Below are 27278 nucleotides of genomic sequence, written 5' to 3' on the forward strand. Positions count from 1 at the left end.
CCTCTTGCTCGAGAATTTTTCAGTGGATAAGCGGCAATTCTTGTCCCAAAAAGATGTTCTACAAACAATAACCTATAGTAACTACAAGATTCACATTCCTAGAGGTCACACTGGTGTACATTAGAAAGATTGAAGGATTGAATTCCCGGACATAAATACCCTATAATGCAGCAAAAACTTGTTTTCTGCAACAGATATCAATGCTTAGTACAATGATATTTTCAAACGTTGTTTATGCGTTTGCATTTTTTTTTTTCAGTAAAATTAAATAAACTGAACTTTTTCCGGAAGGCTTATTGCAATATTTATCTTCAAAGCCGAGGAGTGCTTACATTTATTCATACACTATTTATCTTGGAAGGAGAATAATTCGGTGTTCCAAAATAAATACGACCATTGTTAGATAATGTTTTTGATTGTGATGTTTCAGGCCAAATTAAAAAGCTACTGCAGTAATGGAAAAAATGCAATAGACAGTGTTATACTCTCTTTTCAAGAACTTGAATTGTGAATCTAAATATTCACAGAGTTCATTCAAATTCATGAGACGTGCTCGTCAAGTCAAGTCAAGAGATGGGCACTACAAGTAAAATGTCAGTAATTTCCAAGTGCTTTGGAAATGTTCTTTAAACAAATAATACCATGCTCTAAGCCAATCAGAGGTGAGCATGTAAGCAGTTTTAACGTCATGGGTCTTCGGAAGGTTTAACATATCATGGGCGATTTATGAAGATCTCGACTTGGCCTTCTTGGAGAAAGGTAAGGGTTTTGCCAAGAGCTGTCACGAAACCGGCTTCAGTCGTTCGAAAATGTCGTACACTTTAAACGACTGGGAAGGAGAGACCAAAACAAGGAGCACAGAAACTTTGGGCATTGACAAAAATCGAAATAAAGACAGTGATGACCAGCAATCGGACAACGGCGGCGGAAAAACGAGGAAATATCTGTTTGTTTCTGTGGTCATCATATTCCTCTTGCTTATAGTGTGTGTCGTGTTGAGTGTATTCCTCGCAGTGCAGGTTAGCAAGCAACAACAACAGTCCAGCAAAGAGGTACATACTTCACCGTCTGATAAACCCAACGGAAATGCTACCAAACAGCAAGTCCATTGCTACACTCCCGAGTGCCTGCAACTTGGCGCAGAATTCTTACGAAACATGAACACATCATCTGACCCGTGCGAGGATTTTTTTCAGTACAACTGTGGTTCTTGGATAAAGGATCATCCCATTCCTCCTTCCAGAAATGAGTTCGACACTTTCTTTCAAGCATATGACAAAAACTCTCGGAGCATTCGCGGACTGTTGGAGGAAGAAGACCAGCTGCCCGATAGAAGCGCAGTGAGAAAGGCGAAGCTTTATTTCAAATCTTGTCTGAACGAAGAGGGAGTAGAACAAGCCACAAAACAGAGTTTATCAGCCTTCATAGCCAAGCACGGTTCCTGGGCTCTGGACAACCAGACGTGGAACTCTACAGAATGGGCTTGGTTCAAAGTTCTGATCGATATACATCGAGATGTGGAAACAACGCCCCTCTTTACACTTTACATCGACATCAACCCGCGAAACTCTTCGCGGTACATACTAGGGGTAAGTCGCAGAGTTGTTAAATATCTCACTCAATATAATTAATACAAGTGAAGTTGTTACAAATAGCTGTGAAGAGTGTGGTTAAATGCGCAAATCCGTAAGGCCGGTGTGACCAATTGTGTGAAAGCTGCTGAGTATTATTCTCTTTGGAATGATTTACAAGGTCAGGTTGATCCCAACTTTTGGATGAAATTCAAAAGTTTGGCAACTGTGACGAAAGCTATTATGGAGTTCTTTACGGTAATGATGTTCGTTTGGCAAAATTTTCCAGACGGAACTGAAAACAACTGGATACCCTTTCTAAGAACGATGATTGGTGATTGCCATTTACAGAGGGCAAGCACGCAAAACTGCGCATAAACCAACCTGAAGCGGAAGGAAACTTTTAATTTCTAAGTAACAGAAATATATGTATTAAAGTGCGTTGCATCAGGAGATAGTTTCACTAATCCTTATGTACGAGTTTCTCCCGCGGGGATCAATAGGCCTTATCATGGTTTTCGACGCCATTTTAACGAGTAGGCAAGCACGTCTGAATTGACAGTGTTTGTATGGAAATCCGATGTCAAATAATTTTCATAAAACGTCGCTTCTGAAAAATTCATGAATTGGAAACTTTTAGCACTAGTAAAAGGATTTTAAGAAAACAATTTGGAGGGATGTAGCTGTGTCAGATAGCGTCCAGTCGTGTTTTGAACTTTCCATACATTTGTCTGTATTTTTTTCCCGCGAACTATTTTTAGTAGCAGTTCACGGCTGGTTGGAAAGTTCAAAACACGACTGGACGCTTTCTAGCACAGCTACATCCCTCCAATTTTTTTTCTTAAAATCCTTTTACTAGTGCTAAAAGTTTCCAATTCATGAATTTTTCAGAAGCGATGTTTTATGAAAATTATTTGACATCGGATTTCCATACAAACACTGTTATTTCAGACGTGTTTGCCTACTCGTCAAAATGGCGTCGAAAACCGTGATAAGGCCTATTTGGTCCAGTGTGGATACAATCCTAAAGTGTGATCCTGACCAACCAAATGACTGCGGCATTCTAGAGCTGTACATTTCAATTCTTGTTTATTCGGGCTGAAAGTTTTCTTTCTGTGATCGGATATATTTCAATTTTCAAGTTATTTTATTTTCCACACACACTCAAAAAAAACAAAAATTACAATAACAGACACTAGGGTAACACTATTCTAAGGAGCGTTTGATCTTTCGACCTACCGTCCGATTGAATGTCCAACGTGCTATTAAACCACTACAGAACCGCGCCTTTGGGGGCTGCTTTTATGCTTGTACTTATTTAAGAAAATAAAAGCAAACAGCTTATTTTCCTTGTCCTTATGCTTATCTTACGCCGGATCTACCTGATTTTCCGAATGCTATATCATACAAGTGTGAACCAGGCCTTAATTATCGCGGGTCCAACATTTGAGTGTAGTGTATAAGTACCAGTGCGACGTTACAGTTGTTAAAGTGTTACTTCAAATAGCTGACATAGTCCACCACCCTGGAAGTGAAATTTCAAATTAAGCCGCAGACTGTGTCAATATTGTGATTTCTGTCCACCTGGACCTATCATTTTATAACTTTCGCCTGTTTCGGCTAACCTACCTGAAATTCTATGCCCTATGCATGTACAATGGTGATACCTGCAAATGGCGGAGTTTTGGAATTTAAAATTAGAAAAGCAGTCAGTGAATATATAAAGCTACGAAATTTTCGGTATTTTGGTTCTATAGTGAAGATTTCTAAGTACTTTAAGTCAGTTCAAATTCATGGCCTCGTGGCTTTTTTAGATAATAGTGTCACAGCAATCCTCATGTCCGGTTTCACTAGACTACGAGCAGTTTATGTATTACCTTACGAACGCGGCACGACGACGACGCTGACGAAAAAAACGTCACTTTAAAATAGATATTCACGTTATCTGATACACTTTATGATTATTCCAAGCCGTTCAACTTGTACGATGAGATCAAATTATCCAGGAACATCATTAGTAGTAACGGTGTTCACGACCAGAAAGAGAAAGAAAATTCACCGTCTTGCGCCGGCGTTCTCCTCAAAACGTCAAGTTGAATTTAGTCATTTTACGTCGTTGGTTTGCAGAGGACGTCAGAGAAATGCGCTATTATTTTAATGCACGCGCAGACAGAGCCGTTGTTTTGCTCATTAACCTTTTGGGGTTTTTGTTGTTGTTGTTTTTTTTGTTTTATTTTGTTTTGTTCTTTTTTCTTTTGACGTTGTCGTTGCCGTCGCCGTCTTGTTTTCGTAAGGTCTCTAAATTGATGTAGCGCGCGTGAGATCAAATTTGCTAGGGATTTAAAAATCAAAATCCTATTGTTATGTGACGTTTTGGCTGCAGCCGCTGTAGTAGTTTCTTAAACTCCTAAGTTACTGAACGGCTAGGCCGCGACCCGACGATATTCTGCAGTTTTTCAACATTTTATACGCTCGCGTGTACGATCTGAGGAAAAAAGGATGACTGTTCGTAATTTATCAAGATTAAATGAGTGGAGCCATCTTCCATAAGCGACTATGTTCCCAGATCCTAAAGGCGGTCGTTTCTGTCGCAGTTAGTTTATTATGTGGATTAACGACTGTGTGGAAACTTTTGCAAGGTTAAACCCTCTTTGCTTCGGCTTATCAAGATTCAAATTTTTTTTGGTGGAAACTGCTTTTCGATCTTCCACTACTCCTCAACAATAATCGCCATCAATTTTATCTTCATTTCTGCACTGACCTAGTCTTACCCCAGAAATTTGCTCTTGAGAAAGGAACTCTCTGTAATATTTTAATTTGGTTCAATTCCGGCGAAAACGTTTTATGAATTTTAATTGTGAGATCGATACAAGCCTAGCAAGAATGTCTCAATGGGTAGGATATTCTAAAAACTCGCGTGATCAGTGACGATAATTGATTCCGAATTTCGCAACTGCATACTTGACATATGTAGGACTGTTCTATCCGAAACTAATTTGTTCACAGTAATCCTTTTAAATCTTAAACAACTTATGCAACGTTTAAACCCTAATATGCACGGATTACTTACGAGTCTCACGTATTTTTGTGAACAAAGACCGCATAAAGGACATCGCATCCACGACTTCCATTTGTAACGAGAAGAAAAAAACCTCCACAGGGAATCAGGGTAGAAAATCGAGAAAAATCGCATGTTTTCTAAGGGGCTGAAACTTTGACTCATGGATGATACCCACGGTTCAGTCCAAAAATAAAGCAATGTTTGTATAAATAAATCCCGTAATACGGCAGCTAGGCATTATATTTTTATTTGTATCCTTAAGCTGATTTGTAATAAGCAACTTGCGAGTCTGTAGTCTGTGCCGGAATAAAACGCCGATGTGTGACCATTCACCTTTACAAACAAGGGTTACTAACTTGTTCTTTTCTGTGTTCTAGTTTAATTCTATACAAGGTAGTTCTAACTTTTGAGTTTGTCAAGTGAACTCCTAACGTGTAGCCATGCAAATGAAAGCTATTGATTAAGCAGCGCATTCCTGAAGGCTTAGATTTTATTTTGTTTTCTCAAGTGGAAATTCCTGAAAATATGACAAATTTCTGATGGAACTTCAACGGAGGCCAGTGATTGGCAGTTCACAAAAATATGCAATTCGTGAAATATCCGCGCGTATTACTTAGTGAAACAATGTGTAAGGTCTTTATCTAAACAATATTAAGCATGAGTATTTTTTCAGTCACTTGTGACAGGCATGCTCGGAAAAAGATAATTCAAGTATTCCCAACAGAAATCGAACCTATAATCTCCGGATTTTTAACCCGCGTGTTCTACCACTGAGCTACCGGAGAATTCGTGGGAGCTGCGGCCATGAAATAGGATTTGAATGTTGATGAGTTACATGTGCGCAATGGAAGACATGGCCTTGCTCCCACGAGTCTCCTAGAGCTCCTAGAGCAGTGACAAGGTCATAAATTTGACCCCTGTTGGTAGGACTCGGGTACACCTGTGTCGCTGGATAATATACTGATACATCTTTCTCGTTTACTAGTAATAACCACATGACATCATAATTTTCCTTTAACATATGCAATAGTAAGCGTTTGGCTCCAACAGTCTGAGAGCAGCCCGAGTTGTGTCAAAAAATACAAAAGATATTAGAGCTACTGAGTAGTTCTCTTCTGTGATTCAGAACTGTTTATTATGCTGTTCTTCCATTGTGGCTCTCTGCAGTCCGATACTTTGAAACCAATTTGAAAGATCAGAGTGATAGGTTCAACGAAAGCTATCAGAAACTGCACTCAGTTTTCTGTAGAGTTGTCTGTTATACCATACGAGAAAACTAATGAAGCGACTGTACAGCATTTACGTTGGGCAAGTCTTAGCAATTTTTATTTCTACTAAGGATGTGTCAAAACACTACAAAAACGATGCACACAAAGGCTAAGTAGTCGATGAAAGAATTACTGGGATACCGGATACGTACATCAAAACATAAGCTCATTACATCTCTTCACAGGTGCATTAGATAATGGGCGAGTTGTTTCTTCCTCAAAGCACACTTTTTGTTGTCGAGACCTCGTAACTGGATATCGAGCATTAAATTATCAAATAAATGGGATTCTTGTCATCATTTGGTGAACAAAACTAATAGGTTTTGGCGTAAATTCAACGCTAAACAGATACACTGAAACTCCGCCGCTTTTATGGCTCGGACACCCACTTGTCACGAATAGTTGTGTTTGTTGTCCCGACAAAAACCTCAAATAGTTCTCTTACATTAGACCGCTAAATGCGGACATAGTAAATTAGTCTGTGGCCGAGTGGCACGCTCATACAAAGTTAACCTCGCTTTACCGACATTGGTCAGTTATCTGCGCAATGCATAAATTGTCTAATACTGCAGTCCGTCTGGCAGAACCACAAACTCAAAATGTCATTACAGACCAAGGTCACTGACTAGTTGAAGTGATTACGTTGTCAGTCGCGCTGGGAAGCACTGAGAGAACATTAATTTAGTCTTTGACTACTTGAAGGTACATAAGGATTCTTCAGTTTGAACTTAAGTTACAGTTACTGAAGACATCAAGCATCGTTCTGTTGATTTTAAATTGAATGCTTTAGTCTTTGTATCGATAAAAACGTGATAAAACAAGTGTCTGCGACGTTTATTGTGCATGTCCCCTTGGTGTCCCACTGTACACTTTTTAGTTTTCAGCTCGTAATGACAGCTGTCTGGCGAAATAAAACAGGCACTCGTTCGAGGCAAGTATAGCATGCCCTTCGTATAGACCTTTCCACCTTGCTACCTCCAAAGAAATATTTTCGGATTTACTTTAAATCCTTTTCAAGTGTGTAGAGTACCAAATTGCACAAAATCACGTACACACAACTCCAGGACACAACTGTAGTGTCCAACTGCGAGAAGATCCTGCAAAGAGCAGCATGGTGTCTTAAAAATCAAATTATTAAATAGGATTTTATACACACCCAGCGTTCTTTTGAAATTGAGAAAAAAGGCAAAAACGAGACTGACAGGGAAAAGAATTATCTCAATTACCATTAACATGATGAAATAAAACAGACAGGCGTTAGAAACAAGACAGGTCACTTCTTTACCTTATAGAAATATTCCGCCGTTGGTAGTGTGATAGGAAATAAAGAGATCGTGAACAAATGCAATCTGGTGAGGGCTCGTTAGCTTCAAAAATCGAGAGGTTCGAGGAAGTATATTTATCCAGCTGAGATAGCTCTATGTAATTTGAGTATTTTAGTAACGAAGCTTCTTAATCAGGGATTCAAGGCCGTTCAGTATTGACTGGCTTTTAGAGCACTCACTCTAAATCAGCATGGCCCTTAAAACCTTTTTAACATTTTTTTTTTTTTTGAAGACGACGTTTGTTCAATTCTGTTGGCTCTCGATCTCCAGTTCTTTGCCCTTTTGCTGCCCTTTTGTTTTTTCTCTTTTTTTGTCTCTTTTTATGTTTTTTTTGCTGTCTTTGCCTCAGTTTATCATTTTGGGGGACTAAAGAACGCTGGGTGTGTGAAAAAGACTGAATAATTTGATAATAAAAACTGTCGCAGGCAGTAGGATTGTGTGTGGTTATCTCGGTGCAGCGAACATTACCTGTTCGCGATTACGTTTAACTAATCACGTTCCAACACAAAAAATTTGTAAGGCAATAATCGTCTCAAAGAAGAAAGAAAAAGAGAAGGTGGTGGTAGTGGTAGTGGTAGTGGTAGTGGTAGTAGTAGTAGTAGTAGTAGTAGTAGTAGTAGTAGTAGTAGTAGTAGTAGTAGTAGTAGTAGTAGTAGTAGTAGTAGTAGTAGTAGTAGTAGTAGTAGTAGTAGATGTAGAAGTTATCAAAGGATTTTGCCCTTACATTACAATACAAGAATTTAACTCATCCGTGATGCGAAAGGCTTGTTCTGCGAAAGTGGAAAATTAATATTTTCAATTGTCAGTACTAATCAAATGAGACAGACGTACGGTGGCTCATAAGGGACACATCGATTTTTCGTCGCAAGTTAGTAAGTTGCGATCGCAAGTTAGTACTGAATAACTTGCAATCGCAACTTAATAACTTGCGATCGCAACTTTTACCAACTTGCGATCGTAGCATAATAACTTGCGATCGCAACTGAAAATAATTCAGGATTCTAACCCACGAAATTTTATTGCGTAATCTCGACTGCCGCCGCGAGGAAAAAATAAACAAAAGATCACACTATTTCTTAACAATTAGCTATTGTTAAGAAACAATAGCTAGGATATATATCAACTTGGAACAGAGGCTTCCGGAATCTGAGCTCTGTAGAACACTTCAATGATTCTTATCAAGAATAAGGCCGAGGAAACTGACATTGAAGAGAAATCTGTGAAGGTTGCTTGATTTAAACTCATTATTTATCAAGGTCGTTTCTCTTGAACTGCGTGTATTTGATTCTCATAACATTAACAATGTATTGCGTAAACACCGCCTCTAACCAATGTAATCTCATGTCAAATTGTGATGTCGGTGCGTCAGACTTTTGAAGGCAAACTAATAATAAAAACATCAGATAACAATATAAACAGACCAGTGGCTTCAGAAGCACATCGCGTTACAGCCAGTTGATATGGAGTCTTATCAGACCCAAAATGGGGGCGAGTTTGGACTCGCGACCAGCAGCGAGACTTTGGGCGTTCGCTCGATAAGCAGTACCGTGGACCTTCATAAGGAGAGCAGCAGGAGGGTGCGTCTGGGGCTTATAATCTTGTGCGTTCTCCTTTTTGTTGTTTGCATTGTGCTCGCAGTTTTCCTGGTCTTGAAAACTCCCAAGAAAGACGAAGGTGAGAGGGATGGAGTGACGTGCAAAGACGCGCCGGATAACATAGTTCAGTGCGGTTCTGAAGGATGCATTGGAGTTGCAGCTGCGTTGAAGCAGAGCGTGAACGAATCCGTCGACCCGTGTGAAGACTTCTTTCAGTATTCCTGCGGCGCTTGGATCAAGAACAACCCAATTCCATCCTCTGAGAGAGACATCTCCACCTTCCGGAAGCTTCTCAACCATAACAACGAGAAGTTGTTATTAATTCTGTTAGAAGATGATGACTTTTCAAATTCACATGCCGCTGGGAAAGCAAAGAACTATTTCAAGTCCTGCATGAACGAAGATAGCAGCGAAGACACCGCTAAGCTTGAGTTAAAGCTTCTTATCAAACGTTTCGGATTATGGCCATTGGGGAACGCAACTTGGAACGAGTCAGCATGGGATTTCTTTGAATCTTTAGAAGAAATTCAACGCGACTTTTCCCACAAGTCACCTCTGTTTAAGCTGGAAACTAACGCAGACCCTTACAATTCCTCCCGATATCTCCTACAGGTATAACACTTTATTTCTATTTGGGCTAAATTTTCATGGATAAAAAATTCCGTTTTCGGTGGGGGAAAAATCCTGTTGATTATGAAGTTTTAACAAATCAGTTGTTTGCCGACAAGTCGAGATGCTTTGAGTTTCAATACGTTTGAGACACTGACGAGACTGCACATCAAATAAATCAAAATCGCGTAATCAGTGAGGTGTATCTTATACATTGTACACCATATGAAGCCATATGTATGCCATATGTATCTTATACATTGTACACCATATGTGTGCAAGTGTATCTAGAATCTCATTGCGTATTCATAAATGCGACAACTTTGAAACTCTTTTTAAAACTCTACAGGTGTACAGTCTAGCCAGAGCAAGCCAAAGCAAAACAGCGCGCCTCGCGCTCATTATTCGATTTCCACAGTTCAAATCTTGGGCACGATTTTTCTGCACAGACCATACATTGATTATGTATGCATTTTGCAACCCAAGCTCCATTTACGTTCGCCGTTTTTGGAAGGGGGTCAGTATGACCGTGTGGGAATGTATAATTAATGTTGGGGCTGTGCGGAAATCTTTCCAAAATCTCGTTTATGTGAAGGAATTTGCTTTCATAAAACGAAGTGAACGTGTGCGAATTCGAAATATTCCGTTCCGGCATATGCAAAAATAGTAGCTTCTTATTGTTGAAATTGTAGTTCGTGATAATCCACCTGTTTGAACCAATTATGCGTGCGATTTTTCTAACAAAGACTTTCATCCTTTCAGGCTTTAGCTTAATCTGATTTCAAAGTGACATGGTATAAAAGCGTTCGGAACCTTTACCAGTAATTGCATTAGACACATAGACACACTGCAGGGTTTTCGGGTTGGCCAGAACTGAAAAAATTCTTTTAAGGCCTTTTGAAAACGCATTCATTTCGATGCGTTTTGGCTTTGCTTTCCACTCTAAAACGAACAAAACACCGATCGTTTTCGTTGAAAACGTCCTCCAGAGTGGAGACATTTAAAAATAGAGCCAAGCTTTCGAAACTGACATTCAGATAAAAAATATCACAAGCGCGTCTATTTCAGTGCGTAGCCGATGTCGTTTCCCTTTAGCGTATCAACGCAAGTTCGAACAATATAGTCTGGACGTGGTAAAACGCTGTGGAAACGATAGTGCATGTGGAGGAGTAGGTGTGGACGGGGCGGCGGTTTTGTTAAACGCCGTCTCAACTTCGCCTTTCAACAACGGGCCCATTATAATTTAACGGGGGCTTTTAAAAAACCGTCTTTATTTCATGTTTTTTTTAGCATTTTTGTCCTTGACCGTGCACAAACCACAATGTATTTTAAAAAGTGTTGGGACAACTGACCTATAGAAACGTTCGACCTGTCAAGATTTTAAGCTTTAGAGTGTGATCATTCAAACAAAGGATTGCGCAAGGCGGCAGCCCTTTGCAGCACCATTATAATCAACTCTGAGGATGCCAAGGTTTCATGACCGTTCGTTTTCAATGGTGGCAGCGAGGCAATGAACAGTACTGGCATATGTCATGGTTGTGTCACAGAAACAACTGTCACCTGAATAATAAAGTTTGTCCGTCACGGGTATTTGATAGTCACGTGTTTTACTAACACTCTGTGTAACAGTGTTGAGCGGATGGCCAAACGTCATTTAACATCACTCGAACATTCATCTAACACAGAAAATATCGGTGAAACACTATGTAACATGGGGTGCTAAATCTTCAAACATTATTGAACCAACAAATGTAGTACAGCAATGTTAGAACGTTTAGCCGCGGGTCCAGGTTTTTCACTGAGTTCTTTGACAGTTCAGCACTTCCTTCAACATTTGATGTTCCGCATTTCAGAGTTGTCTAGCCAAACAGTATAATTAGCGACTTCCTTTTACATGTCTAGCTGCCGTTGTGTACAAATATTTGCCTTTTCTTGTTATCACTGTCTGTTATGGTTGGACGCAGACTGTCACAATTTGTCAACGGAAGAAGTGGATCGGTAGAATTTTAACTAGTGGGGTCGGCGAAAGGTTAAAATCAGAAAGCCAACAGGGTCGATACCGGTACCAAATACTCGAGATCATCTTGAGAAATATCGATACTTGAAAAAATCGATACTTGCAAGAAACATCGCCTGTTTCGATCCCTTTCGATACTGTTCACGTGATCACTCACTTGAATATTTGAAGGCTGTTGTAATGCCGAAAACCAATATTTTTTATTTGCGTATGTATCACAACGTTAAAGTTTGAACATGTTTCAAGGGCTGTGTTTTTTGTTTAATGTTTAAGAGTGTTTTTAGAGTGTAGATGATAACATCACAGAAAAGTCTTGGATGATTACGTCACAAAATCGGTATCGATATCGAAAAAATGGTATCGCTAATTATCGTATTCGTATCGGATCAATTTGAAAAGCTGGTATCGACTCACCATTACAAAGGATGTTTGTCGGTAGCCACTGGGCCTGGTAGAAGTTCCCCAGTATTGGATGTAATATACCAAACACGAGACAGTGTTTCATCACATATCAAACACCGAGAAGAGAGTTGAAAATACGACGCGTAGCGGAGTATTTTTGACGAACTTCGAGGTTTTTGATATGGTGATGAAACGCTGTGACGAATGTTTGATATAACTTCTCAAACAAACTGATTTTCAAGGTTAAAGATGCAAAAACGAGGAGTTTTTCATCAGATATCCAAACCCGTCACGGTGCATGATTTCCTTTGTCTTTGGCTTTTGAATTATTAATGAGTTTAAGAAGGAGAAAAAACACCGACCTTGCTGGAAATGAATTTCGTACAATTACGATAGTCACTGCTCAGTGTATTTATAATTTGTTTTACAGATTTACCCGCCAACATTGAGTCTCATTCGTGATCAGTACTTTGCGAAGGAGAATAAGGTAATTAAAGATACTTTGTATGCCCTACTGAACTACGAGCTGCAATTAATCAATCATAACTTTAGTCCGTGTACTCAGTTGAGAGACATGCTGTGATTAAGGTTCTTTGTATTCATCTTCTGGAATAAAACTAGACTGCAAGCAGTCCCTTTCTGGATAGTCGAGAGGTCGCGCGAAATAGCCGAGCGCGAAAAACTGGAGCAAACGAGCGGAGGGGAGCTTGGGGAGAGGCGTGAAAGAGGGGAAAGGAAAAGAAAGGGACTGCGCTCTTAGCTGTAACAGATGCGTTCAGGGTAACTCCGCCCACAATTCGTTAAACCCATTAAAAATCCAATTTACTGAATGACAGCTACAACTCAACATTGTTATTCAATCACCAGAATATAGGAGCGAAGAGGAAGAATCGCCGAGCTTGGGCATTGATCCAAGCTTCTCTGAAAAGCCCAAATCTCTAGAAGTTGTGGTGCATTTAAATTTTTTTTCGAGGCCCAGAGTAAAAGAAATCGACGACACAAACGCCCGAAGTGTAATTAAGAACGTGGTACAGGACAACTGGAAAGCTGTTGTTAATATCATCCTGTGGTGAATTCTGCCGACAAAGCTTGTTCCGCGGATGCGAAAATTACATTGTACTAGTTGACACCAATGTCTTTTAATAATTTTGGGATCTTGTCGAAGGCAACTGCTTTTAAACCAAAGTCATTTGACTGCAACTGGTCTTCGATAATACTGCGAAGCGGAACAACAACCACGATCGAAGCCGTGATGGCAAAGTTTTTCGCTATTTAATACAAAGCTTTGATATATAATGGATTTCCCAAAACCAGTGGGAAGAACGGCCATTACACCTTTTCCCGACAAGGGCGCTTCTACTGCTAGCTTCTGTCCCTCTTTGAGAACTAAGCCGCCGACTTGATCGCTTAAATTTACGAAGACATCGCTGCTACTCTCTTTCACGACTGAAACCATTTTCCTAGTGATCTGAAGTGTTGACATCAAACGTGTGAAGAAGTTAATTACACATCAAACTTGTTTGACAGCAGCTATTGTTTATGGACCAATCGGAATTTTCCGTTGCTGAAGCGACGGGAAATTCGAACGCGTTTGTTACAGTTAGCAGCGCAGTCCCTTTCTTTTCCTTCTCTCCCCCAGTCTCTTCTCGTTTATTTCTCCTCGCTCCAGTCTCGCTGCGCTGTGAGCGCACCCTCTCGACTGTCCAGAAAGGGACTGCTTGCAGTCTAGAATAAAACCAATCGGACGCACCCTAAATCATCAATTTTCTTTGTTTTGTAGACCAGGTTGGCCTACTTGAAGTATATGACTAAGGTTGGGGAGCTACTCGGAGGTGGAAATACAACAAGAGAGCACATGGAAAAGGTTCTGGAACTGGAAGGAAAACTGGCCAAGGTAGGTGGTGAAATCTACTGACAATGACGACTGTTTACAGCACCATTACCAACAATCCTAGGTTACTTTTGTTGGAACTCTTTGTTGGAACTCTTTGCGGGGAGTGGGGATGACTGAGTGGTGAGAGCACTCGCCTCTCACCAATGTGGCCCGTGTGGGTTGAGTTTGTTGTTGGTTCTCGTCCCTGCTGCGAGGGTTTTTCTCTGGGTAATCCGGTTTTCCTCCCTCCACAAAAACCAACATTTCTAAAATCCAATTTGACCTGTAAAACGTACAGTGGAAAGAAGAGTTACTCTGTGGATTCCACTGGAATTCCCATTGTTTACTTGATTATTTATTCATTCCCGGGTTATATTTACCTCATTAGCGTATATCATATGAAACAAGCTATAAACTAATGGACACCATAAGATAAAAGAGCGGGAGTTTTCCATTTACCAAGAGATTCCGGAAATTCTGGTTGGGTTTTAAATGGCACATGCGTTTTTTGTTTCGTTCTAGTAGAAAATGTCTGGAAAGAACGGAATTTCTGAAAAGGAAGTCTTGTTTTCCCGCTGAAAACTTTTCCTATGGAAATGCATGTTCCATTTACGAGTTTCGCAAGGTTTGACCAGTTCCAGGCCGTCCACGACCATATCTTCAGTAAGGAAATATGTCGGCTTCGTCTACTCCATCGGTGACTTTACTCTCCTCAAGTAGTACTTTATACGAATGCTCGGTGTGTTATGGGCTGGCTCCAGATTTTCAAACGTTAATTAATCACAACTGTGCCATGTATGTCAATGGTAAGTGGTATTTATCGATGTAAATATTACGTTTCAATTCACCCTCGGGTTCTTTGAGTGTTCCGATTATTTCCCGCATCGAGGCCTAAAATTTTGCAGGTCTTTTGTCATTCACCCTTTCACAGCTGCTGTTTTGATGTGCGTGTCGTTGAGAAACTCCTCCTGTGGCTTCTACTTCTCTGCACAGAGCTTCAATGGTCCCTCGCGGAGTCATCCTGAAGTGGCTTCTGAATTCATCAATCGCATATCGCGGCAAAATATTTTCATTAAAACTTTGATTTCGGTGAAGATCGCGCCTCATATAGGCTGCAACCGCCACGAGACTTTCTTCTTCCAAAGACAACTCTACAATTTCGTTTAACCACAACAATTGTGCCGCCATTTTGTATTTTTGGTGTGGAATACATCGGACGGAGAAGGGAGCCCTAATGGATGGAACGTGTGTCAAATGGAACACGTTCTTCACCGCTAAACATTTCCCACCGAAATTCCCGGCATCTTTTGGTAAATGGATAATGCCCAACATGTCACTCTTCAGTAATCAGTGTAAATATAAGCGTGATCTGTTGAATAATCTCAAAGAAATTAGCTTTCAAAAACTGTAAAATTTACAAAGAATGTATCCGGCTGGTACCAAACCATGCATTCTTTGTAAAATCTCATGACGCATTTGTTTCTCCAAAAAAAAAAAAAACTATTTAACGACCACGCTCAATTTTTCAGGAAATACTAAGTTTGCCAAGCTCTTTCAATTTATGGAGACCATTTATTTGTACTGTAGTTTTTTTTTTATGCTTTTAAACTTGTATGCTAAGATAGGCCTTCTACTTGCAGCAGCGACTAAGCAATCAACCCTATACTGATCCTGGGCTTTTTCTGAGCCTGGAGGGGGGAGGGGGGCTCTCCACCTCCCCCCCCCCCCCCTCGTTACTTCAAAAGCATCAAAGCTGTAACTATCAAACCCATCTGAGAGGAAAAATAGTAGGTCTAAAACTGTTTCTTTTGGCGTCCGCAAAATGGAAAGATGACATTATATGACGTGGGAATTACGTCTTTGATTCTTCACAGCTGCCAGATTGGATCCGCCATTTTGGATTTCTCAATTTCTCTAAAACCTCAGAAAACCCAGAACAATTCATTTCCCACCCCTAGAATGAATAGAAATAAAGTAAAGTATTTCCATTGCTATTCAATTGAGCTTATGAAATATGGCATTTTTGAAAACAGTGCGACTTGTTGGTTGTTGTTGCAGATCACTCCAAGCAAAGGCGTATTATACAGTAACGTCTATCGTACCATGAACTTTACGGAACTCGAACACAAGGCTCCGGGTATTGGGGTAGGATGCAGTTTTATCTTGTGCTAAATATTCAGTGTGCAAAGACTGAGAAAAATCGGCCAAATGATTTGTAGCAGATAGGCTAGCACAGCAGGTCAACTAGATATGATTGGAAGAAACAGAGATGTTTAGCGAGAACTAATGGGTATGGTGCTACGACACGAGACAGTTTCTCTTGCAAGTTGAAGCGTAATACAGTTGGAAGACAACACAAGAAATTTCTTGTAAGTCAACTTGTCGAGCAGAGAAAAATTGCGCTTGCAAGAAAAGTTGACGCCAGGCTGCGAGGTAATTTGCAGCGTGGATCATGTATCCGGCAACTTGCAACACAATGCTTTCTTCTACATTCCGTTACAAGCTCCCATCCATATATAATCTAAGGAATTCTAGCGATAAACTTTTACTTAGTTATCCGCGTTTTAAATCAAAAGCTACACTTGGTGACCGTTCTTTTACCTGTGCTGCACAGAAACTTTGGAATGCGCTACCATTTGACATAGGAAGCGCCACCACAGTTAGTACTTTTAAAGCCAAGCTAAAAATCAATACTAATCAATACTAATCAATCGCTCCCTCGAGAAAGATAAGTTCACGTCTTAACTGGCCAATAACGTCATTAACCGGAAACGTTTACCAACTTCAACTGAAAATACATCCACTTTTAAATCTGTGAATTCAGATCCTCCGATGGGTCATATCTTGTGGCGATGAAAAATCAAGATTGGCGGGGAAAAGTTCTGGAAGAAAATTCAGATTTCTCCCACCCATTTCGAGTTCCCCCCGTCTCGGATTCTGATCCTTTAGGGTAAGGGTGGCCGACACTAGTATTTGGTATCGGTACTTTATGGGGCGACGACAATCTAAAGATTACTCTCACTCACGCCAACATTAAACAGCGAAACCGACTAGCTAAAATTAAAATTAACAGCAGTAACTGAATGAAGGTAAATTGTCTGTTGGGGCTTCTTAGCTTGTTTGCAAATAAAACCTTATTTTTCTTTCAGTTCACGTGGCTGGGGTATATAAACAACCTCTTGCAACCTTTCAATCTGTGGGTGAACGGCTCAGATCGAGTTATTGTTCCTTCACCGGAGTATCTACGAAACATGTCCTACGTTATAAACGACACCGATAAAAGGTGAGAACACACCTGCATATTTACTTTCTTCTTTTTTTTTTTTTTTATTCTTTTCTTCTGTCGTCATTTTGCTACTAGTTTTTGTGAGAACGGCGTAGTGGCGAAACAAGTCTTCGAAACATAGGTGATTCTCGTCTTTTTGGACTGATCACGAAAGGAATTAGTTGTCATAATTCAAAACAGCTTCGTCAAGTTCATCGCCCACAAAAGTTAAAAACAAACTGTCGTTGTAAAAAAGTAAATGAAGCTTCCTAGGATATATCTCTTCCAAGTAATTTGTTAAAAACTTAACCAAAAATCTAATTAAATATTCGTATAGTCGTAGTCGTACTAGATTGACAGCCGCACGTCGGCGCCTGCTTTCTGAGGCCCGTAGTTGACCAGCCCAGCTTTCAGAGCCAATCTGATAGGCCAGGCCAGCTAAGCACCCGTTTATTAAGTTGTTAAAGCTTAGGACTGCTTTTATTTCGGTGCTGTCTCCTTTGTAGCCTGGTGACGACCCTTACTAATAATGGCTGTAATGGAGACTAAGCTACGTGTGACGGTCAGGCCCCAGTTGTTCAAAGGCCGGATAACTTTATCCGCTGGATAAGGCACTATACAGGGTCTAAAATATACTTCACGTTAAACGTTGTCCAAGGTTTTCGTACACTCCCTAACTTAACTCTGGTTATAGTGTGCATATTCGCTTGTACAAGAGAAAATACTGAAATCTTTGCACAGATTGAAAATTGTTGGATAGTGACTTATCCACTGGATAAAGTTATCCGGCCTTTGAACAACTGGCCCCAGGTCATTTAGTTACACAACCCTTGCTCTGAAAAATCTCTAATCTATTAACTTACGAGCAAGTCCCTCAATACAGCCATGCATTTAGTCGGCTCGATCAGTCTATCGGCCAGGTAGCCAGGTATTTTATTTGATACAATTTACCATTCAAATAATCTCGTTCTCAGGACCCTCTCAAATTACATGATGTGGACCGTGGTACGTTCAGTTGTCCCATATTTGTCACGTGACTTCCGGGAAGCTCTGCTGGAATATGAAAAGGAAACCGAAGGCAAAAAAGCTGCCAAGGCTCGCTGGCTCTCGTGCGTGGAAGATTTAAATTCTTACACTCATGGACTAACCTTTGCGTTGGGTTACTTGTGGGTCAAAAATGTTTTCGACGTTGAAATTATACCATTTGTAAGTAAGGCGTCTATTGATATTTCGCTGTATATACAAAAGAGTATCCAGTCACGGAAAGAGCATTTTTCAAATTGCCCTTAGCCTCTCTTTCAAAACAGGTGCTTGGTGAATGGTTTTCCGTTATACAACTATTTCAATTAACGTTGTCGGATCAAAGTATAAAACTACAAGACAAGACAGCAAGGTTATATGGGATATTTTATGAAGAAATTTATCAAAATCAGCTATGCCTTGACCGTTCAGTGAAGATGCATGATGGTGTGCCATTTGGTTAAAAGAAATGTTAGGATGTCAAGTGGATGAGGCAGCAGCTGCTTTATAAGGATGCCGCCAAGAACTATCAAACGTTATGTTTTAAAAGTTTTAAATATCGGAGAAGTGAAAGCAAACACCATTGAAGACCGATAAACATTGTGGCCATGCACCCGCACGTGGTATTTTTGATTATGGAAGCAGTGCTTAAACACCACGAAAAGACACTACAGAACTTCAGCAACGACGACGGCAACGGTAACGCCGCAAAACAATGAGGAAAAACAATCGCTCTGCACGTGCATTTTAAAGTTTAGTACATTTCTTTTCCGTCCTCTGCAAAACAACAACATGAAATGACCAAATTCAGCGTTCTGTGGAGAACGTGAACACACGACGGTAAATTTTTCATTCCCTTTCTTAACTCGAATGACACGCCTACCAATTTGGTTCCTGGGTAGTTCGCAGTTTTTTGTACAAGTTGGAGGGGTTGAAATAATCGCGAAGTAGCACAAATGAAATGAAGTTATATTTTCAGGTGAGGTATTCGCTGATGTCGCCGTTGTCGTTGCTTAAGTTCCCTACTATCAGTCTGTGTATATGTGAGTTTTTGTTTTTCGCTTTTAAAACACACAAATAAACGTTTACAGTGTTTTCTTTCATCCTGTTTGTCGCGCCTCCGAAAATATATTAAGAACTACCCATATTACCTTTCGGTCTTGTCTTTAAGCTTGAAACTTTGATCTGACAACGTTAATTGAAGTGGCTGTATACTGTATTAATAGTGTTCACCTCAGTAGGCCTCGCTTTCAAAATGGGGCCTAACGCAACCTGATAGTGGTCTGTCTTATCAAAAGAGTATTGAGTGCCAAGATATTATGAGCGCGCAGCTACTGGGTCATATCATACGACAGATATCTAAGAAGAGGATAGCAGTCTCTTCAGACGCTACTAGTAACAGCTCTTTTCAATCCCCTCCCCTCTCTAATCCTGTTCCTTTCTAACAAGCCTCTCGTTTAGAAGTCATATTTTTCGTCCCATTCCGCAGTGTTCACACTATTTCTAATTGGACGAAAATACAAGGAATTTCTTCGTATCCTTACATAGACATGTGAGGTATCACTCTACACCGAACTTGCTCCCAAATTACTCATGGTTGTGTAAGAAGGAAAACCTTTTCCCGCCAAAATTGATCATGAAAGTCTTCAGACCGTACCTTCCGTTCATCCAAAGATTAACCTTAAAACACAACTCGCTTACCAGATAACAAGTGGTGAAGACTTGAGTGTCCAGCAAGAATATAGGGGCTGTATTTTGAAAAACATAAATTTTAATCTAAAATATAATTTATATTTACCAGATCGAGGAAATGATGACAAGTATTAAGACATCGTTCAGAGAAGAAACAGCTCGTTATGAGTGGGTGGATGATGAGACGAGACGAAAGATTAACGAAAAGGTTTGATAAGAATTGACTGAAAATTCCACGTTTGAACAATTACTGATTAATCATTTGTTAATTTAGAAATTGCCAATTAACAGACAAACTCAGCTAGATAGCCTCTGTCCTTTTTTGTAGGAAGAAGCAATGAAAATTAAAATTGGTTTTCCAAAACTGTGTGCCAATGAAACGCTGCTGAACAAGTTTTACGAGGATGTAAGTGATAAATCATTTTGGAATTAAGCTACGAGTTAACATTTGAGATGTCGACCTCTTGACTTAATTCTCTTTAACTTCAGCTCAACATCAGCGGTAGCAGTTACCTCACGAACGCGTTGAGAGTAATCAGATGGCGAAGGAGCTATTGGTTATCAAAACTTAACAGTCGGGTTGACAAAGAGGAGTAAGTACTTCACCATCACAGTCTTGATCATCAGATCATGCTTCCATGTTGTATATTGATCGTAAAGCTTAATCTACTACTAGAACAGAACTTGTCGAACATTTACAATTATTGTTCTGCGAAATCGCGCATTTCTTCTGATACTTAGTCGATGAGGCAGTAGGTAAAGTTGGCTAAGATCAGGCAATATTCCGCACGATTGAGCGGCATAATTGTTTTATTATTCAACATATTGATTGCAAAGCACGGTTATGTTGCAGAAAAGGTGGAGCTAGGTGGTCATTATTTCAATTGTTACATTCTTCTCTCCGACACGTAGAATTACGTATATCGTGGAACATCTGTTGTGTGTTGATGACAATCATTGAGCGGTCCATGACCATATTTGGACAGCGACACAATGCGTTGAATAGTAACTGAGTATATAATGTTTTCGAGACTTTCGTTTCAAAGTCTAAAAAAAAAAGCGTCCTTCCTTGATTAATTAAACGTCATTCCTCAAGGAAGCGACAGTTTGCCATGAACCTGGGGCAGGGCTATAAACTCTCTCCGATCTGCGGAGATCTTTCAGCCTCGTCGCCAAAACGAGGCTACACACCAGTAATTGTATCACTAAGAAAGGGATCTAAGGACTTGGATGAGTTTCAAAAGCTCTGTCACACTTTCTTCCAAATTCTGTTATTATGACTTCCCAACAAAGGAATCTTCATGCTGTTATTGTTAGCTAATTTGTTGATTTTGTTTTCAACTCTGCCTCAGGTGGTTTACAGGACCTCAACTGGTGAACGCTTTTTATTTACCGTACAGAAACGAGATAAGTAAGAAAGAATTATTTTTCTTCGTTATCTCCCTTATATAGAGCGGTCTCAATTGAGTGTTGTAAAACCAAAACCAAAGCGAAGTCCTGTGACCAATCACAATAGACGCAAAGTGCAATGAACCAATATGAATTCAAAGTAAATACATTAAACCAGCAACAAGCGCAGGAAAACGCGTGCGAGCAGGTCACGATTGGTTTTGGTTTTGCTTCCCATTGGTTGAGAAAGTGGCGCGAGTTTTGTTAACCAAAACAAACGCGAATTACTTTCGACACTCAACAAAAAACCCCTCTAATACAAATACACCACACAGAGACCTCAACGCAATAAATCACTATAAAAAAACCACGAAATTATACCAAAGGATCCCAGATAGTCAGTTAAGATTAGAAAGGTAAACTGGACAGCATAGGCAAGCATAAGTTACATGCAGTTGCTCCCTTGGGTCACTTTCTGAAAAAGTCGATAGAATTAAATTAAATGATAATATACACACAGTGTAGCCGCAGTTTTGTGATTATTGAATGTAACTTCTTGATGTGTTCATTTATTTGGTTAGATATTCTGGGAGGAATCCTGCAGCCTCCTTTTTATTACGGACGAAAAGCACCAAGGTACAGCAACGAATTATGTTAAAAGGCTACGATCACATTTAAAGGTTTTTGTATTCATGTTTTCATTTATTGAAGTTGATTAAAGGAAAACCAGGAAACAAACTGCAACTAAGAGAGGGCCAAGAAAATGCGATAATCATAACTTTATTTTTCTCTGGGGTTGCTCGGCGTCGCTCCTATTGAAAGTAGTTCTACTCGGCATAGAATTCTGCAGTTTGCAGGATTTGGATTGGTTACCTGCTCAAGGAACATCACATTGTAACCCACCAATTCCGCACACTCTCATTTGACAAAACACGTCACGTGACACACGTCACGTGATAAACAACCACGCTACGTCACGTGATAAACAACCATACCATTACTTTTCATTGAGGCTTTGTAAAATATTTTTTCCTCATATATTACAGAGCGACCAACTACGGGGCAATCGGAATGGTACTGGCGCACGAGCTATCTCATGGATTTGACTCGAATGGTAAGTTTGAAAAATTAACAAATAGATTCCATGTTGCCTTGCGCCTGTTTTAATAGGTCACAGATGACGTCAAAATGTGGTAAGAACAAAAAAGTGCGCCTCGTCTGTCACTGATGTTCTTACCACATTTTGACGTCTTCTGTGATCTCTGTGATCTATTACTGAACAGGCGCACGGCAACATGGAATCTGTCTGTTTTATATAATAAAGAAGCAAAAGTTGTTAATGGTGACATCATCTATTCGTCTGTTCTCCAATAGATCATACTTGAAGAACCAATCAAATTGCGTGTATTATATAAAAGCTAATAGATCACAGTAGCAATGGCAACCTTCTCAGTTGAAATTTTTCTATCATTATTAGGGAGATATTTTAACAAAGATGGGGAAATAACTGATGGTTGGTGGTCCAATTACACGTCACAAGGATTTCTTCAGCGATCGCAATGCCTTGTGGATCAATACAACAACTATCCCGTGGATGGTGGGGACCAAGGACAAACGCATGTAAGTCACGTGGCATTCATACGGACTGTATCACTTCTGTTAGCTTTGATATACATTAGAAACCTGTACTGAAGACACTTGTTTGACCGACCTTCTGTGGTTAAGTTTACAATTGAGTGTCGAGTTTTTTTTTCCCTTTGGTTTTGTTTTACTACGCTCTGTGATTGGTTGGCAAAACTCGTGCCACTTTTTCAACCAATGAGAAACAAAACAAAAACCAATCGTGACTTGGCCGCACGCGTTTTCCCGCGCTTGGCGCCGGTTACATGTATTCGCTTCGAATTCTGATTGGTTCATTATCCTGATTCTATTGCGACTATTGCGGTGTTTTAAGACTCAATTGAAAACGGCTCTATAGACTACTATATCCAACCACAAGCTGCCATCAATGCAACGACAGGATTCTGCTTCTTCATAACTCAACGACCCACACGGTTCTTGCACCATCACTAACGGCGTCAATTACTACCAACAATAACTTAGGTTGGCCTTCACTATCTCGAATATTACCTATCGTTACACCCAGGAGTTGACCAGGCCCCCTTAGGGAAGAACAGACTTGCTCACCGATTTTCTTATCGCGCTGTTGTTCATTAAGAAAGTTACGTATTCACGAAAGGGCCTCTGTTTTTTAGTCGGATTTTCACTCCTGTCCCCCCCCCCCTCCCCCAGCTTATGTTGTGCATCCGCTGCGGCGATTTATTTAGAGGGCTCTCCACAACACTAGGCCTACACCTGATCTAAGCTCCAATCTCACTGGACCCTGGTATCCTGCAGCTCCAATGTTTAATATCAAGGGGCATTTTTTTGTGTGCTCTTTTATTCTCTCGACCAAAATTATGAGACTTTGCAAACGGTGCATATCGCCCCCTCTACAATCTTTTCATGGCAATACATTTTAAGTAGATGAGAGGAAACTAAAAATACGTAGTCCTTTCTAATGGAGATATAACTGCTCTGGATGATAAGAACTAATTTTTTATGGCAATGACATTTTAATTTGATTCAGTTTCAATCAAAAAGTAAGGAGTTGACCTTTTTTCAAACATGAGAGAAGTATTTCTCTAAGGTAGAAGAAAAATATCTTCTGTTGGTAGAAAATTTCCTGATAATTGACAGAGACGAAAAATTTTAAAGTTGCAATTTCAAACCTGTTCAGTAATCTTTTATTGTCTGACAGGTCGATGGTAAATTCACGTTGAGTGAGAACATCGCAGACAACGGTGGCATCAGACTGGCATACTGGGTAAGCCTCGCTAAAAGCACTATTTCTACAAAGTAGATCGCAGTCCTAACATTAATTCATGAAGGGAAAACTAAGGAAATCACTCCCGTAAAGGAAGTTGTACTTTAGAGCAGGGAACTTGTTTGCGGGAACTAATTGAATGAAATTTACAATTTCGGTTATCTTTGAGGACACGATCAGCAATGTTTTGGTTTATAAAACTATTACACAGAATGTTTCCTTGAAATGCTTTTCCTGTTCCTAATCCAGAGCTGTAATTTGAGCTTTATTGTTGAATTGTTCGCTGCTTTGCATGAGCTTGCGTCAGCTCGCGCACGCACATTACTAAGCTCACATCTTCAGTTCGCCAGCTAGCTTAAAACCCTAGGGAGACACCTTAAGAAAGAGAAAAAAAATTCACACAAAACCTTAAATTTTTGTCATTTGAAGTTGCTTGCACGTGCAGATCGATTCTTTTTTTTCCCTAATTAGACGTATTTTTCCTTTGGCGTCGCTTTCCTCGTTGCTCTTGTTTCGTAATACCAAAGTAATGCCAAAGCAATAAACTAATACCACTGATACTAATAATACTAATGCAGTCTGGTGGACAATAAAACTTTCATCCCTACCTCCAAATGTTTGAAGGAATTCAACGTTAAATCAAGGTCATGTTTCAATGTGTGCGTCAAGTAGCTCAAACAACGTAAATGTACATTTTCAAGACTGACATTTTCGTTGGCGTTGAGGTCGTCGCTGCTTAAGTTCCCTAACATCATGTAAAATGTGAACATAAGCATCCAACTTACCTCAACTTTTGCAAACAGGGTTATAAGGAGTGGGTCAAGAAAAACGGCGAAGAGGGACTGTTACCTGGCCTCAACAAGACTAACGACCAAGTGCTGTTTATCAGTTTTGCTCAGGTACCACAATACAAAACAGCACAATGCAAAAGTCGAAAGTAATTATCGTTTGCTTCGGTTTTGCTTCACCGCGCTCCGTGATTGGTTAGTAAAACTCACGCCACTTTCTCAGCCAATAAGAAACAAAACTAATTACTTGGTCGCACGCGTTTTCCCGCGCCTGGCACCAGTTACGTGCATCTGATTGGTCCATTGCGTTGCCTGCATCTGTTTTGATTGGCCAGATTAATTACTTTAGTTTTAGTTTTACGACGGTCAGATGAAAACGGCTCTATTAAAATATAACAACACAACACAATACAACTCAACACGGTACGATACAAAGCAATAAAATACAACCGCAGCACAAGTCAATACAATGCAAGACAAAACGCGATACAATGCAATACGCAAAAAGGTACACTATGTAGAATAGAAGTTAGCTTTACTGTCTGTCTTTTTTATTTCTACGTAGATGTGGTGTAGTTCATACACTCCGTCAGCAGCATACAGCCAAACAAAGACGGATAACCACGCACTAGCCATGTACAGGTAATTCAGTATATTTAGGGTGCATTCTTTTGGAACACTGATTCTGGGTATAGAGTGTGTGCACGGCGGCCATGTTGGAGGACTAAAACAATAGAAGATATTTGCATAAAAATAGAATATATTTCCCAAAGGAAAATCATTGTATTGTTTCGGTCCTCCAACATGGCCGTCGTGCACATACTCTATTCTTATTCTGGTCAAAGTTAACATAGGAGAATGGTTATGAAGCCAAACAAGTTTTGTTAAAATTTTTGGCCTTGACCATGCACAAACCACAAAAGGTTTTGAATTAGGTTGGAGCAACTGGCCAATAGAAACGTTCCTGTCAAAATCGAAACAAAAGATTGTGCTCGGTCACGGTCCTTCCAACATAGATTGCAGCATCATTGTTATCAACTTTGAACATGGCAAGGTTCATAACCAGTCCCTCAGTTCCGGTTCAGGGATAACAGAATAGACAGAATATCAGTTTATAACCTTTTCACCATCACCAAAACCGGTTTCACATCCGACTAAAAAACGGATTTGATATCCCCCCACCCATCCCCCACTCCTCCAACGCATTCTCCTTATGGGTGGGTACAATGTTAGATCGCAAGTAGTCCCTCATTCTTCTAAAGCGACCGAACTACGCGGGCGCGCGAAAATTGCCTCCAGGGAGTCGACCCGACGCGCGGAGAAAAGAGAAAAACCTGACTTTTCTATTCCCGTCAGGAGGTAGATTTGCGCTTCAGCGTGTTTCATGATCACTAGTGTTATTTTCCATAACTTTATCAAGGGACTGCTCATAGTCTAGTGCACTGTCACCGCCCAATCTTAACTCTTCCCTACTAAGTGAATTGTTCAGTTTGTGGTGCAACAGTAATAACAGGAGTTTTTTTTCATTATTCTGCAGAGTCATTGGCACGCTCTCTAATATGAAGGAGTTCTCGGATACCTTCAAGTGTCCCGAGGGTTCAAGAATGAATCCCGAGAAAAAATGTAAAGTGTGGTGAGGCCGCGGAACGCCCTCAAGTCGACACGCAGGAAATTCCGGTATAAAGGATATCTCGTTTAGATAGTCTTATTTTAGCCGCTTTTTGTAGTCAAATACTAAACATGCGTCTTTGCAACGAACATCGTTGAAAAAATTTGTGCAATTTTTAAAGAAAATTCTTTGGACGGGAGGTTTGGTTTAAATGATTACTTTCGCTTTGATTTTAAGGCCCGTTCAAATGAAAACCGCTCCAAAATATGATCAAACCAATTTTAATTACGAATTTCTTCGTAATATATAAGGCACTGAAAGCTCCATTGGCAAGAAACATAGAATATTCCCTGTCGTTAAATGTTCATAACCGCGAAGTCGTCATGTTTTGTTGTCGGACTAGAAACAATATATATAGCGAGATCATTCAGTAGGCAATCAATAGAATCATGCAAAACGCGCGCCTTTGATTGATTTTATCCACGTAGCCACGCTTACTTGAATGGTCCGTCTCTTTCTATAATTTTGAGATGAACTACTGTGCAGCACGTAAGCAGACGTACCAAATTTTACTTGCTTAGTAGTATAATTTCCATTACAACTCAGGAAAAGCTTCATTGTAAATCCGAACGATCTTTGATAGTACCATTTTGCAATATTGACCAAATGACCCTAGAAGGGGTTGACACTTTGGGGCTGAAAGAGATCTTTTGAATTTACAGCGTAATTAATTATTGACGCAAAAACAATAACTAATCAACAATGATTTAGTTAAACATAGACAGGCAAAAACTAACGATAGAAGAGTCCTCCGTTTCCCTTGACAATGGCGCCAAGATGTCGCCGAAACGTAGGACTCTTCTATCTTTAGTTTTTGCCTGTATATGTTTAAAAAAAATAACTGCTTGGCAAATGGTCTTAGAACAAC

At 40.0% G+C, this 27278-nt stretch overlaps 1 protein-coding gene across 3 annotated transcripts; it reads left to right on the forward strand.

Annotated features, from left to right (window-relative positions):
• The first annotated feature begins 38 nt into the window (after positions 1 to 38).
• On the forward strand, positions 39 to 27101 carry LOC146467823 (endothelin-converting enzyme homolog). Of its 3 annotated transcripts, none has more exons than XM_085125219.1 (17): positions 46 to 1589; positions 12279 to 12335; positions 13629 to 13742; positions 15780 to 15866; positions 16871 to 17004; positions 17961 to 18192; positions 19808 to 19906; positions 20027 to 20104; positions 20188 to 20291; positions 21051 to 21109; positions 21669 to 21723; positions 22134 to 22201; positions 22565 to 22707; positions 23888 to 23953; positions 24757 to 24852; positions 25307 to 25383; positions 26279 to 27101. In XM_085125219.1, exons 1-17 carry the CDS (start codon positions 810 to 812, stop codon positions 26376 to 26378), a joined length of 2349 nt encoding a protein of 782 aa, XP_084981345.1. In that variant the 5' UTR covers positions 46 to 809; the 3' UTR covers positions 26379 to 27101. The 3 variants fall into 3 exon arrangements, with proteins under 3 accessions (XP_084981348.1, XP_084981345.1, XP_084981347.1); XM_085125221.1 differs by lacking the exon at positions 46 to 1589 and adding an exon at positions 8514 to 9432; XM_085125222.1 differs by lacking the exon at positions 24757 to 24852 and having other exon boundaries at positions 39 to 1589.
• The last annotated feature ends 177 nt before the right edge of the window (positions 27102 to 27278 follow it).

Source organism: Pavona decussata, unplaced genomic scaffold, assembly GCF_977016875.1.
Source record: "Pavona decussata unplaced genomic scaffold, jaPavDecu1.1 SCAFFOLD_134, whole genome shotgun sequence".
Lineage (NCBI taxonomy): Eukaryota > Metazoa > Cnidaria > Anthozoa > Scleractinia > Agariciidae > Pavona > Pavona decussata.